The following is a 15,844-nucleotide window of genomic DNA, read 5'->3' as shown; positions in this document are numbered from 1 at the left end:
CTATTTTTTCGCAAAGTAAAAAGAGGAGATGCATGGGGTCGTGCATGTTTGAGCTTGCTTTTTCGGTCATCTACTCAATTGTAAATGAAAGATGCAAACTAAAGTCATTTGTTCCACAAACTTTAGGCCCACACTATATACTTTGCCCAACAGCCACGATTACGAGTCCAATAACGAAATCGGTAGCCCTTATGAATTACTCCAGTAGTAGAAAGGATACCTAGCTAGTGGGGGCTCGAAACGCACGCTTCTCGTCATATCCATAGAGTCGTCATATCCATAGAGTCGGCTCTACCCCACCACTGCTACTATAGCCGCTGGTACCAATAGCGGAGGCATGTAGAGACAAATGGGGTCACTGGATTCCACTCACTTTGATTTCTCACACGGACATTTGATAGTTTGTAGTCAAATTTTCCTATTTTGACCCCACAAAAATTCCGTAAATTACTTCAAATGTATAGAAATCACGTACATTCTCTTACTTTCGAACGTTGATAGTATAATAAATGAGGCTATCATTCATTATCCAAAATATAATAAATCTTTGGTACCAGTTATAAAGCAAACTTAGATTTATCGGTGTATATATGTACTTTATAATTAACCTCTTAATATAGATATATTTTAGATTTAATAGACAAAATATTTTTGACCTCACCAACCGAAATTCCTGACTCCGCCCCTGGCCGGTACCACCATCATTTTCAAGGTTCCAAGCACGCAAGAAAACCATTTAGCACGGAGAAACACTTGAATATCCTCGGATAATATTTTGGATCAAACATTTCAACAGCAGGAGCCGGAAAGTATAAGCATGGCGAACAAAGCGCTGGATCATGATGTTTTACTCGTCATTCCACTGGGTGAAAATACAGAGAATGTTTCACAAAACATGTTTCCATTGAAGCAACCAAGAGCGCAAGATCAGCTGCCAGAGTCAAACGATCGAAAAAAAAAAAAAAACTGCCAGAGTTTGTTTTGAGTATAGCAGCAGAAAAATGATGCAACAGATTGGTGATAGAGCTTGGCATTATATTCACAAGTTGAACAGATTCGGGAGCCCTTCTATGATTCGAAAAGTCTGTCGTGGTAACTCATCTCATCTAACAACTGGGTTGTTCCAAATCACATTGACAATAATCGCAAAAGATAACAATCATCAATGCTTACGTAAAACAGCCTTCCTTAACTGAAGGAAAATAAACAAGGCTCCTCATATTGAGTGTCTGGAGACGTCATAGATTTGGTCCGTTGTACACTGTCGACAAGACGTGCCAAAACGACAAGGAATAAAAGGTGTACAAAGTCAAGTTTACTGGACTGCAAATGATATCCTATGGAGCATAAATCAATGAGCTGTTGTTGGGGAAACTAAAAACAACTGAAACAACACAAATTTCAATGTCAAATGTTGGGAACAAGGCACTCACTGTTAGGCAAATCAGGTGATTGCTTATAGTTTGTGTGAACTGAATTGAAGAATTCTGCTGCTCTCCCTTTCCTTCGCGAGTCTTGGTTTATAAGATCGTTGTCACCACTAACCAGCTTGAGCAGAGAGATAATAATAAAGAAGAACGAACAAGTACCAATTGGTGCCATCTTTTTGCCTTTCTTCTTCCATCACATCCAACTTCACGTCTCTTCTTCAATTAATCAGGTCAGTTCTTGCTATGCTTCCTCTTTTACTGCTTCAAAGTTTCGGTTCTCTGACGAGCAAAACCTGGCTGAACGATGCAAGCAATTGGCGATGTGTGGTCCGAACATGAACACAAACCAGAAACATGGATATGCAAGCTGCATCAGTCGTGGAAGGAGGCAACACAAGCGCGTACTTTAAATAGTAGGGAGATAGAGAGGTCCAAGAAAATTTCCTCGGGAAGAAAGGAAAAGGCTTTTTCTTCTAAACTTTATTATAAAACACTCAAACAAAATTATATAGTGGTGGAATTTTGAAATCATAGGCCACCATGATGCGGCTTTGGTTTGAAACAATAAGACTTGAATCTTCCACCTCGTCACACAAATTTTCAGCATATTTTTTCGTTTGCAAAGTATGACACGGGACGAATAAACTTATGATGGGCACCTCTTATCATTCCCTTTTCAAAAGTTATCCCTCGTGCAGTTAGAAGTAAAAGGACAATATAGTAGCAGCATATATCGCCAATCGGTTTTCACCTCCTATGTGGCTCCCCATATGGTATTGGTTCGATATGGTGGGTCTGATACGTACACAGGGCGTTAATTGTGTAAATTCAGAGGCTTTCCACCAAACACATGGGAGGTGGAAAATTATGGTGAAATGCAACCGGTGGCATGTATCATTTTTGCACAAGTAAATACATCAGTCTATGCTCTGCATGAATCTACGAAAAGTTTCACAACTTCAATAAAAAGAATTTAAAAAAAAAAAAAGTTAAGGTGAGAAATACCACTGCACCTGAAGAAGCATGGAGGGAGCTGCAGGAGGGTCGTTAATGACATGGCTTCTGGTTTTTCTTCCATTTAAAGTGAGAAGCGATGGACTATTAGCCGTTGTTATGTCCCAGAAACTACGTTTCTTAGCAGTTGGAGCTGGAGATAGAAATCGATGATTCGGGCTCTTCAACTCACCCTCATTTTTCTCCTTTGGCCTCAAGCTCGCCCTTGTTACAACTCTCTTTAACCCCTCCGCCCCACTCCCTCCTATCCCTGCTTTTGCACCTTTTCGAGAAATGTCACGAATAAGATCATCCTTGTGCTTTATCTGCAAAGAATGATCCTTTCTCATTCTCTCAATTTCCGTCTCCAATGCCTTGACAGTCCTCCGGAGCTCCTTGACTGTCTCCTCGGCCCCCTTCTTCTTCGATTCTGGTGTGAAATAACCCCCACCCATGCAAGTTGATCTGGGCTTTCGTTTTTCGTTTGGTTGGGCAGAAGTCGGGGGAGGAGATAAGAGAGAGGAGATAGAAGAAGGGGTTGGTGAGGAGTTTGCTGCCAAGGATTGTGCTTGGATGGTAAGTAACTTCTGTTGCTGTCGTGCCAATTGTACTCGTAAGTCACAGTTCTCTTTTTGTAACTCGAGCAATAGCTTAGCCTGATCTGTTCCAAATTCGGGCACTTGCAGTATTTCCTCGTTTGCTTCATAGGCCTGTAAATGTATAAGATAAAGGTGGAAAGGACATAACTACGATCACATAGACTAGCAAAGCAATGGAACTTCAGCATTTTGAAAAATTAACGGGTAAAGGTAGAATAGAGAATAAGAAAAAATGAATGGTGCTGCTATAAGGTGCCATCATTGAGGAAACACAAAGATCGTGAGGCCATTAGTTGTAATACTATGTGACGATGGATTAACTAATACCAAAAGCTTCTTGCAACAAGTGAGGATCATAATTTTGTTTCGGTTAGCTTGAAGAAGGAAATATTTAGGCATATCTAAACACATAGCCCGGAAGATAATGTGAATATCAAAATATTTGGGAACGTATAAAAATGTCATTGTTTCATTTCACTGTTAAGAAAACAGAAAAGTTTTGACTGTTTTGGGATGAAGACAATTAATTTTTGTTCCTTGGCAATAACAATAACGCAAATGACTGAAGGCGCGAAAATGACAAACTTTAATAGAATTTCGGCATGGTGTGTTTCAGATCAGCTCCAATATTTTGACACGTTTGATAGAATTTCGGCATGGTGTGTTTCAGCATTGTGTTGGTGGAAATATTAGGTCGGCTTCCACTTGTGTTTCATTTCACTGTTAAGAAAACAGAAAAGTTTTGGCTGTTTTGGGATGAAGACAATTAATTTTTGTTCCTTGGCAATAACAATAGCAATAACAATAACGCAAATGACTGAAGGCGCGAAAATGACAAACTTTAAGGGCAAACCTTGGTCCGGATCTCCTTAGCTCGATCAGCCCAATGGAGGGTGTTTTGAGTTTCACCAAACGAGTGATTGCTCGGACTGATATTGGCAATCATAACCGTGTTACAAGCTCCCCCAAGGGAATCCTTGAGCAGTTGGGTGAGCTTGGAATTTCGGAAAGGGATATGTTTCTTGCCCTCGACAAGTGCATTGATGCAGCTGCTAAGTGCAAGGAGTGATTTATTTATGTTGGCCCCCTCAAGTGACCTAAGCGTTCGCTGATCTGTTGCAAGAGCTCTCTCTGAACCTGCTAGGTCAATAAGTGACAGCTTCCCCACTCGGTTGACAACATTGTTGGAAGCATCTCTAACTCGGTATTCAACCATCACCTGATTTTATAGTAGCAAAGCATTACAAAACTAAAAATTTAGGCTATAGAAAAGTCCTGAGGAAATGGGGTTATCTTTCCAACTACCTGGAGAATAGCATGGGAACGTGAAGAAGTTTCATTGGCACGAGTTGGTTCAGTGGTTCGGTTTTGATTTCCTTGTTGAAGCAATGCCATGACCTGTCACAGATATGTGTCTATCAGCGAATGTGACTGTAACCTTGGATGTAATAAATGAGGAGATTAGGAAAACTACTTCATCTGTGGAATATGCTCTATATTGAGTAAGACCAGCTGCCACAATCCCCTGAAAAATTTGAGCCAATTTTATCTCAGTTACAAGTCAAGAAGTATAAGACTAAAAAGATGGGAAAAAAGGGTCATAGTTACTTTCTTCAAAAGATAGCAATAATCACCCATATCTTAGACAAGTTGGGACAACTAAACTTAAGGAGACATATATGAGGTTTAGCATTCAAAAATTATGTTTCTATACAGAAATAGTGGATGGCAATGCTTTCCCTCATGAATAGCAAATATGTGACAGTGAGTTTGAAAGTAGGAAAGAAAACCAATCTGCAAATGTACATATTAGGCTCAATGGAGGAAAAGGATTCATTGACAGAGCTCAATGGAGGAAAAGGATTCATGTAGCTGACCCCAAGTGATTGGGACATAAGGCTCGGTTTGATTTAGTGTCGCTATTTTTCCGCGCCTAGTGATACACCATAAAAGTTTACTATCGGTTGTGAAGTATACATGGAAAGAATTTCAGCATCTGAAAGGTTGTTTTTGGACTATGGAACATGGATTTGTGGGATATGTTCTTGCTTTTTCCCCTTCTCCCTTTACAAATCTCCCCACCAATCCTTCATCCAAACAGAACCTAAGGAAAATAGTCCAATGCACAGAAACAATGCTGAAACCAAAACCTGTATAAATTAATGTTGTGCAATGTTGAAGCAAACCTGTTTATCTTCTCTAAGGACAAGAGGTCTTCCCGGAGAAAGCAAATCCCTTACAGTTTCATTATAGACCTCAAGGTAGGACAGATGAACCACATGGTTTCCATCACAGCTCCTCTGCCTAATCTTGTTGAAAAGATCCTTCATCGCCAAAACCATCACCCCCGGATTCTCCACTGTACCCAACATGGTGTATGTTTTGCCAGCTCCCGTAGCACCATAGCAGAACACTGATCCATTCCTACCCTCCAAAACTGCTTCCACAAGTTCTGCCGTTCTGGAAAAGTCATTATGCACATCCCTCAGTTAAAAATTTCTCAATCACCAAATGATGCATCATCATTCACAATTCATAGTCAAATCTCAGCACTTTTAGCTTCAGGTTTCATGTAGCAAGCCCAGAAATTTCTTCAACCAATTAAGAAGTTTATCAGAAAAAATGGCAGCAATTACCTTCTTAAACTAGTTCATCTCAAGCTTGACTAAATCTATTGAATGCACAGAAATGGAATGAATTCAAGGGTTGAGTTGAAGTCTGAAAGTACAACATTAAATCATGCGTATCTAATTTCCTTTTCCTAAAGGTGGATGTAAGTTACGTATTGAAACAAAGATGGATACCCCTTCTGTTGTTAAGCCTTTTCTATAGACAAGCAAGCAAGCTATTAAATACCTAAGAAGCTAAATACGCAGGCTTTGTTTGCATATTGCATTTACCAAAAATAGAATTACTTCGACACACACCCGCACAAACGCACGTTATTGTGGGTAAACTACACAAACACAAAATTTCTTTTTTTGAAAATACAGACTCCTTTTCTTCTAAGTTCCAAAACAAAACCAAAAGAACCCAAAATTTCTTTTGAAATTTTGAACTTATTCACCAACACAAAATTTATTTTTCTGAAAATGCAAATTCATTTTCTTCTAAGTTTCCAAACACAACCAAAACCAATCTACTCTCCCTTTCCTGAGCTTTTGAAATTATGTTTCTGTGTGCCCATGATAAATTTCCATAAAAATCTGAGATCCAAGCAAAGCTATAGAGTCTCAGAGCAAGTACATCAATGATTAGGAAAACTAACCATTAAACAGTGCCGAATTGTATTTTTGCTTGCGCCTTTTAACTTTTATTCTACACCAATGCTCTCCATAATCTTCTCCATTCCATTAAAATATTATAAATTACCCCATATGACATAAGAGAGAGAAAAGGCAGAAGAGAGAGGGAGAGAGAGAATTGCTAGGAAAATAATAAAAAAGTGTGTAGATGGTGAATAGTGCTTAGCTATTTTTAGCTACCCATTTGAAGAAATGTATTTTACCTTCGTGTTTACCTAGTCTGTTGCATTGGAGTTTTGGAGGTTTACTTCTCTATTTTACCTAATTTTGTGGATATAGCTCATTTGATGTACTTGCTCTCAGTGATGCCAAATGACTCTATCTGGGCCTACTAGAGTACTACTAGTAGACAGTGGGATTTGTCCCTACAAATTACTCGTTGTGTGTAATATAGCCCGGACACCTTTAGTTATCAAATGTCAAATGACTTCAAAACGTAATTAGTATTGAAGAGCTTAGCAACAAATCAGCACCAAGTTTATCTAGCACAGCATTTTTCCCTAAAAAACTAAACTTTTTAAAGGAGGACACTAGCACAGACATGGATTATTTATAAACTCCAATAAAATTGAACTCTACTACAATTCTAGACTTTTCTTCTATGCATAAAATTCAGCTTATCTAATCAAAAAATCCCAATCATCTTCTTCTGTTTCATCAGGGGTTAAAATTAAAACTTACGTGGTTGAATAAACCTCAAGTTGAGTAGTAGAATCCGGAAACGAAGCATCAAACGTGAAATGCCTCCCCCTCAGCCTCTTCAGCCTCAAATAATCGTTCTCCGTCGCAAATTCTGTCAAGTAAACATCTCTCCGGTTCACAATCCTTACACAGCACCTCGACCCACTCTCCCTCTCCTTCTTCCCCATCGGCCTCAGCCTCACAAACACAAGAATCCTACTCCCCCCACCAATCTCCCCATTCTGCTTATTCTCCAACACAACCCTCTCCATTTCTTGCAATTTCTTGGACCCAATTACCCCTCTACCGTCCAACCCGGCCCCCATCGACAGCTTCCTCGCCACCGTGGTCGAAACCGCTGCCTTCCTTGGGCACGAAAACCCAACAATCCGATCACCAACGTTTTCCTTGGCGCTGTAAAGTGGGGGCTGAGGCAAGGCGTAGGTTCTTGTAACGACTGTGGCGGTGTTCTTCTCTCTCATCACATTCGACGGCTCCTTTCTCTCTCCTCCTCCTCTCTTGCCTGAACTGAGGAGGTCCACGCTGGGATGAGAGGAAAGCCTTGGCGGCGGCTCGGGAGGGTTCTTGAGAGCTTGTTGCCTTTGCTGCTCGTACAAGAGGGTGAGTGCCCTCATCTTCTCTTTCAACCCATGGTGTGGGTTTCTCAGAGGGTTTTGAATGGGATCAATGCGATGATCTGGGTCTGTCTTGATTTGAGACCTAGTTGACACAGGCATGTTCTACTTTGTGAAAATTACAGAATTTGAGTGTGTCCAAACATGCCCTAGTGTTTTTCTTGAAAACCCAGTTGGTGAAACCGATTGAATTGAAGAAGAGTTCAAAACTTTTGCAGGAAAATGGAGGAATCTTCACAAAATTATCACTCTACCGGGTCTACCCAAACATGCCCTATCTTTTTCTAGAAGACCCAGTTGGTGAAACCGATTGAATTGAAGGGAAGTTCAAAAAATTTGCAGGAAGCAAGGAGAAAATTTCTCTGGAATTAAATGCGATGGAACAGACTGGGTATGGTAGTAGAGCAGAGAGAGAGGAAGCTAAAACAGAGGAATGAACGAACAGATCAAGATCGTGTGTTTTGGTGGGGATTTGAGCCGTTGATTTCAGTGAAATGGACGGTTGGTAGAAAAGCGGGGAAAGAAAGTATTTGAAGGGCATTGATAAAGGAAGTACACTATTTGCTATTTCTGCTCCACTTGCCGTTGATCTGAAAGGAAAGTCAAAACTTCACTCACAACTTGAGTGTTGAAAGCAAAAACGGGAGTGGCGATAATGCTTGAGCACTTTGAATTTTTGCCGAGATTGCATCTGTAACGGTCAGAAAATGAGGTAAAACCCAAACGGTCAGTTACAACATCCCCTCAGGCCTGGTGGGGCCCATTTCATAATTTTCCCGAATTGCACGGGCAGTCCTCGTGCATTTTTCACAATGCCATGTAAGAACATTTTGGTACATCCGATCTGCATCATCAACCATGCACCACCCAATCAGTAGCAGTAGATCATCAGGCTTGGATCACGAATCAGATATGGTCAGCTGACTTTTCTTTTACGCTAACTTTAGGTGTCGGGGACAACAAATTCTAGGTGTCCGGGACAACAAATTCTAGGAAATCAATCACACCGTCCACCAATGAAAAGTTCGATTAAAATTAGACCAAAGCTTCGTATGAACTAGAACCAAACGAATTAATAGCACTTGAGAGAGGTTTTTGACACTTTAAGACCATTTTCAATGGAGATGTCAAAGTTGAGATGAACAAGTTAACGGTCATTTTTGGCATTAACTTTCAATCCAACCCATCTGCTTTCACTCATGCCAAAGTTGACGTAGTTTTGACATCTCTCACTCTCATGTCAATTTTGACATCTACCTTTCCACATGCCAAATTTCAAAAACTACCTTCGGAAGTTCAAAAAAAATTCTCCCGTTTGAAGATTTATCTTTCTTTTTTTTTTTCCCTTTTAAGTTTGAGCTCTGTTTTTTTGACACAAGAAGGTTGGAGAGAGAGAACTTGATGTCAAATTGAAAATGTCAAAATACCACATAAGCTTTAAAAAAAAAATTGACATCACTAATTTGGCATCTTCTATTGGAGATGCTCTAAGAGAGAGAGAGAGTTTCAAGTCTTGACTACAAGGCGAAACCTTGCGTTAGTTTGTTAGATATGGTCAATTGGTGTTTTTTTTTTTTTTTTATATTATAGTAACTAAGGTCTTCAAATTAATCAACTTACATACATCTCAACAAATCCTGAAAACTCAATCACCGTCCACTAGCGAGTTCGATTAAAGTCAGATCAAAGCACCGTATGAACTAGTTTGTAGGATTTGATAAGACTTTGGGGGGAACCCTTGTGTTAGATATGGTCAATTGATCAAACGGTCTAGATGAAGGAAAACTTTCACTTGAGATAAAACAAAAGTTGTGGACACGTGGTGGGTGGAGAATCTTTGCTTTATATGATTACAACGACCATCTTCCACTTTTGATCACCTTCGAAACAAGAACCCCTGGTTAAACAACTAACATCTCCACTACTCTACTTTTCAAAAATACTTTTTTGGGCGATGAAGTGTGATCCTCTGGTTATCTTACGCGCACCGCATGACTAATCTCTCTAGTCTCTCATTAGTCTTTGCTTACTAACCCAAAAGATTTTCACGCATGGGATGACCCCAAGGACATTTTTCAATACAGGAGAGTCGAACCAACTGCATTGAAAAATGCACTAGTCCTTGGGTTTACTTTTCAATTTGTCTTTTACTAAAAACCTTTTTGAGCTTTAACAAAACCCTAAAGTCGGAGTAGATGAGCCATTTTCGGTTTTGGTGTCTAGTCGGACATTAAGAACCATGTACTTGTATTGTAGTAGTCCCCATATTAATAAACATTCTTTTTCAAAAAGAGGCCGTCTACTCCTGCTGCACCTAAGAAAAGAGAAGGCAAACGAAGAAGAAAGAATATTAATATCCGAGAGTCTTTTCGACAACACATGCTACATATGCTGTCTCGGATCAATTTGCGCGATCGAACTAATTTCTGTAGTTTTTCCCACATTCTTTTCACACACGTGCGCGTTATGGTGGGGTGACCCCATTGTTAATGGAAATTAAATCTGATAAGACCTAAAAGGGAGAGCAAACTCTTGAGATCAAGGGTATTTGGAGTTCCAGCACCGTGTGCAAGGACAAATGGAGTTTTTCTCGAGCTCAATGATTGAATAAGAAATTAAGAATCGATTGTTATAGTATCATATAAGACTTCTCTTTAGTAAATGTGTGATTAGATCATGATAGTTTAAAACAATCGAACCGCTAACTATGATTTGAAGAATAAAATGCAAGACAAATGTACATGTCTTGGTCATGTGACTACTACTCATGTTCGTTAATCATATTTAACCCTAAATTAGTTGAATGCAACAAGCTGAATGATATGAACAGTTCAAATTAAATTATGAAACTCAAAATTATATCCATTTCCACTCCAAGTATTGTGACTGAGTGATGCTACAGGTACCGACGGGGTCGGTACCGAAATCGTAGGGATGGCCGCGCCGGGCCGTCTCCGGCCACCGGACGGCCGATTCGAGCCGTCCAAAAATTCTATAAAAAAAAACCGAGGGGGCCTTCGCGGGAATCAACGGCATCCGAGGTGTGTAAAGTGCTTGATCCGAGCACCCTTTTTTCGTGTATATATGTATATTCGCGTTTTTTTTATAGAATTTTTGGACGGCTCGGATCGGCCGTCCGGTGGCCGGAGACGGCCCGGCGCGGCCGTCCCTACGATTTCGGTACCGACCCCGTCGGTACCAATATCATTTCTGATTGTGACTTGGGTTACATTGCCAACCACTTGATTCAACAACTATACGAGGCTGTTGATTTAAATTTTTTCACCATGATATGAAATCATTTGGCGGATATGTTCTTATCTTGATTTGCACCAATCAAATTGGGGTGTTTATAGTATTTTGATCAAAAGAAAGCATGTTTTATTGATTAGCTTTTCTAATTCAATAATCCTCATCTCATATAGTGCACATTATTAATACTATTGCCAATTATTAAGGTTATTTGATTGAGTATTTCAATGGCTTCAAAGGAAAGCCACTAGACCAACCAAATTATGAGCACCTATGCACTCAATGGACTCTAATAGCACTCACCATATGCTAAATTTTGTTTTTCATTCCTTCGGGATTACTTTAGGTAAGCTTTACCTTCTCATGATCAGGCTTTGAAAACCAATGACCTTATAGAGTAAGGGTGCATTTCAGTAATATTGTAGAGTGTAGTGCACAATTTGAGCCATCCATAAGTAGTGTTGTAGTGTTTGTTTGGTAAATTAACCATTCCACGCATTAACATTCTAAACACTGCCTAATGGGTGCATTCTTGCGTAGGCCAAGTTAATCACTACTGGGAAAATAACCGAATCCAAAAATGGTTTAGAATGAGAGAAAATTTCATTGTTGATCGCGTGTTGATCTAATAGTCAATATAGATTTGGGTAAATTTTGTATCTTGGTAGGTGGAGTTATGAGCTTATTGAGGGTCCAATTGGAAAACTGAGGTCTAATGTATTCTTGTTCTCTGAAGTTGGTTTTTTTTTATAACACTCAAATTGCATAGATGACAAGAATCACATACTATAGAGACATATATAGCTCCCTTAGATAGTTTATGAGCAGCATGCATCTTCTTCTTCTGTTCTGGGAACTCTTACTACTTTAACAAACTCGAAATTAAAACACAAATGACAGAAAATCCAAAAGCACAGATTGGAGGAGAAAGGGAGCATTTGCTGGCTTATGAAAACCTTTGACAAACTCCATGCTATCTGTATAAATGCAAACTTCCGTCACTCCTTAATTTACTAATGCTAATAGCCCACTGCAAAACAAAAATACCCACTCAGATTTCCACTAACATAGCTGAATTAGTTGGTCCCAATTAAGAACCGCGATCTATCAGCTGGACCGCTGTAAGGCTGGGAATCACGTAGAAATGTAGTGGCAAAGAAGACAAACCGAAACACAATGTGATGATCTATGGCAGAAGGGGAAAATTAGTAAATAGACTAGCTATGTGGCTGATGCATACGAAGATAAAAATGTGCCTCTTCTATTGCTAATAACACCATCTATTTATACTTGTCCATAAACCTCTTCGTGAAGCATGATGACTTTTTCCATCAAGTGTGTTGCTTCTCAAGTGACACACACCTATTTAGCCAAGCATTGCATCTCTTCCCAAATGACACCTTTGTATCAACCATTGCAACTATTCGTTAAGTAACTCATCTTTGCAACTAATCCTACGGAAAACAAGCGGATCGAAGCAGAACCCTGAACCCAATTATGTCTAAAATAATCAAATAATCCAACTTCTCCAACTTGATTATTTTTAGACATACAAAGTGATATCCTGTTTCCAAAGGATATTTATAAGTTTGGTCACAATAGCGTCAACTCTTTGTAACTCCAAAAAACAATGAATTGTTTAACAGTATGAATTCTGAAGGTTCAACTGATTGTTTTGACTGTCATCATTATTAAAGGCATAAAAATTTTGATATTGATTCAGTTCATATTATTATTTTTGAGAGAAAAATTTAAAATACCAAGCCGTTTGTAATTTGAGAGTTTATACCTGGAGATTAGAACATCACCAATAAGTGATTTTCGCACAACTTTTTATACGTTTTTATGTTTTTCTTTATTAAATTGCTACTGCATAAATTAACCCTTTTTTAAACCTTTTAAAATGAACTCTAAGGAATTTCTTCCCTACTGGGTCTTCATACATACTCCTGCCAAGGCAGTTAGGCGTAGAATGAAAGGTAACTAAACCATCTAGTTGGAAATTTAGACAAGCTAATACATCGGCATATATTATCTTCCGAGAAAATATGTTTCACTTCACCTTGATGATTTGTAATTTTGAAATAATGAATCCCAATTTTGTGAGATGGTTATGCTAAAAAATTGGATTCGCGGGCCTCGTGATGCTCTTTAATCCCAATTGCAGTAACAGCATTTTGTGAAGTATCACATTTTTGTGTACACGTATCTTCATACAAGTAACTACAATTAATTGTAGTACTCAGAACGAATGACAGGAGAAAATGTCAATGTTTGTAATTGAAAATCTATACACAGATGAAAACCCTAAAAATCAACAACTGAAAACAAAAGAGAAGAAAGAAGAGAGAGAAGTAGTGCTCTGTATTTCATTTCTTGAATGAGTTCCGCGACTCTGAAGATACAAACTATATACAACAGAAAGCACGTGGCCACCTGAACCTACCCCACTACAACTGGCTTAACAACTAAACACACTAAACCAACTATCAAACTATTACAATACAGACCACAACTATCAAACCAGTTCATTAGTGCCCCTTGCTAACATATCCCTACAAACTCATATATGGGTGTTTGAACAACCATGAGTTTGGCTTTGAGAAATTTAAAACGAGCAATATTAGACTAAAAATGTCTGCCAATTGAGCTAAGGTCCAATGTGCTTCACAACAATATGCTTGCTCAAAACTTTCTCCCTAATGAAGTGATAATCTGTTGGAAATTAAACTTAATTGTGTGTGAGTTGAGAGACAAAGGAGAGGATGAGAATTAAAAGTGAGGGCCTAGCCAACTAGTATTTCGGTGGAATTCATTGTGATTTTGCGAGAAGAAAGCTGTTAGGTTAATGCATGTGCATGATTGTGATATGTTTGCAAGTTGTATAAATCTATGTGTGATGTAATGAGTGGAAAAGAGAGCGTTAGAGAACAAGGGAGTGAGAGAGAGATCGGGGAGCCCTTGAGGGGGTCTCCCCCCACCAACAATGGAGTAAATTGTGTGTGAGAAAGAAGAGAGGTGTGTGAGAGTTGTGTGTATGTAATTTTGTATTTACAGATTAATAAAAGAATACTGTTTGTGAGTGAATCACTCTATACCCACCCAACATAATCCACTTCCACATGCTTAGTTCTAGCATCAGAAATAGGATTTCATGCCAAGGCAATTGTTGATTGGTTATCACACCAAAGCACATGAGGCATAATGGAAGTAACCCGAAGATCAAGAAGCAACTAATGTATTCAAGCTACCAATATCTGTTGTTTGAGCTAAAGCTCTATATTCAGTCTCAGTAAAGGATCTTGCAACGACTAGATGTTATTACTTGACACACCAAAAAACAAGATTTGAACCAAGAAAAAGACAAAAAGCAGTAGTTAATCTCCTTTCCAATTGATTTCCGACCCAATCAGCATCTGAATATGATGTGAGTTGAAGTGAACTAGAAGTGAACTACAAACCTTCATGAAGACTTCGTTTGAAATATCTTAAAAGTTTTTTGACTGCCACTAAATGATGTACTGAAAATTTCAAGGTGCAGAGTAGTGGGGAAAGGGAATAATACTTATTGCTCAAACTTGGACTCTTTTCACTCTCTTGCTTGGAGTTTCTTTTTCTTTTCGGTATTGATTCTCAGGTGACTCTACCCCTATTTATAGAGAGCAATGGATACTTCTAGAAATGAAACAGGTAAAAATTTGTAGAGCCCTGCTATTCGCAAGGAAGATTTGCAGGGAACCACGCAAGGAAAAACGCATTTGGGTTTATTCCGGTTCCCACAAAAATCTAGAAAAATATCCATAAATCTTTGATTATTATTTTATGGGACTCTGTAAATAATCAGCTCTAATGGACATCGATAAGTATTACTTTTGGATTCGTAGGGGTGAATATTCAAAAATTTATGGATATTTTTCTAAATTTTTATGGGACCCGGAATGGACCAAATGCATTTTTCTTTGCGTGGTTCCTTGCAAATCTTCCTTGCAATTAGAATTTCTGAAAATTTTGTAGTAGCTGGTAGAGAAGTCTCTAGTAGAGTTCAAAGGTTCTAGCACAGTCCAAATATTCCGGAATAGTCCGAAAGACTCTAGCAAAGTTTAGAAGTTTATGCAACATTTTCATTGAAGTCCAATTGTTTTTGAAAAGGGAGCATCTATGGTAATACTCCCTCTTGTATATCGGGGGATAACATATCCCTCTATAACATTTGTCTTGAGAAAGTGTAACATGTAATGAGGGGTAGCATATATAGAAGGGCATAACAGAAACCACAAAAATGGCGTTAAACATTTTCAAACCACAAAATGGCATAGCATTTACCAAATTAAAGAAGGCATAACATTTTCACCATAGCATGGCTTACATTTTAAAAAGGCGTAACCTTTTCAAAATCATTTTAATTTACGATGTTTCCTAGTTATGACACTGACCACTCAATGATATAAGGTTCGCATTGAGAAGGCGTAATATGCTATGATTGGGGGCAGTCCAACGTTTTGAAACCCAGACCGATCGACTACCCGGAGAAGGGACGGGGCGGAAGGGTTACCGGTTCAATCGCGGTTGAACCGCTATCGAACCGTGATGTCATAATTATATAAAAATTATATCAATAATATAGAAATAACTATAATAATACTAATATAAAACAATACACAGTGAAAAAAATGATTGGAAGGAAATTTGTACAGTATTTCACAATATTCGAAGGGAAAGAGGAGGATTTAGGGTACTGGAGTAGTACCAGTGAAAAGAGATGAAATTTGTATAAGATGAAGTAGTCTCACATCGAAAATATGAAAGGCAAGAAGAGGCATGCTAAAGCATCTATTTAAGGTTTAAAAGAAAGATTCTAAAGCGTAAAGAAAGATTCTAAAGCGTACTGCAGCCACAGCTGCCCTCGAGGGTGGAACTAGTGTTGGCCTAGCTACATGCCAGATGTTATT

The 15,844-nt window shown here is 38.8% G+C and overlaps 1 protein-coding gene across 4 annotated transcripts; it reads right to left on the bottom strand.

Moving 5' to 3' along the window:
* Positions 1–1,166: 1,166 nt before the first annotated feature.
* LOC131311597 (kinesin-like protein KIN-8A) lies at positions 1,167–8,128 on the bottom strand. Of its 4 annotated transcripts, none has more exons than XM_058339091.1 (7): positions 7,009–8,128; positions 5,209–5,482; positions 4,497–4,547; positions 4,328–4,420; positions 3,876–4,241; positions 2,444–3,133; positions 1,167–1,797 (listed from the first exon to the last, which is right to left on the bottom strand). In XM_058339091.1, exons 1-7 carry the CDS (start codon positions 7,743–7,745, stop codon positions 1,672–1,674), a joined length of 2,337 nt encoding a protein of 778 aa, XP_058195074.1. In that variant the 5' UTR covers positions 7,746–8,128; the 3' UTR covers positions 1,167–1,671. The 4 variants fall into 4 exon arrangements, with proteins under 4 accessions (XP_058195074.1, XP_058195076.1, XP_058195077.1 ...); XM_058339093.1 differs by having other exon boundaries at positions 1,167–1,727; positions 2,436–3,133; positions 7,009–8,127; XM_058339094.1 differs by having other exon boundaries at positions 1,167–1,723; positions 7,009–8,127.
* Positions 8,129–15,844: the final 7,716 nt, after the last annotated feature.

The sequence above is a fragment of the Rhododendron vialii genome, chromosome 12a (genome assembly GCF_030253575.1).
Source record: "Rhododendron vialii isolate Sample 1 chromosome 12a, ASM3025357v1".
Taxonomy (NCBI): Eukaryota; Viridiplantae; Streptophyta; class Magnoliopsida; order Ericales; family Ericaceae; genus Rhododendron; species Rhododendron vialii.
The sequence above is the reverse complement of the archived record's forward strand: the minus strand, read 5'-3'. Positions and strand labels throughout refer to the sequence as shown.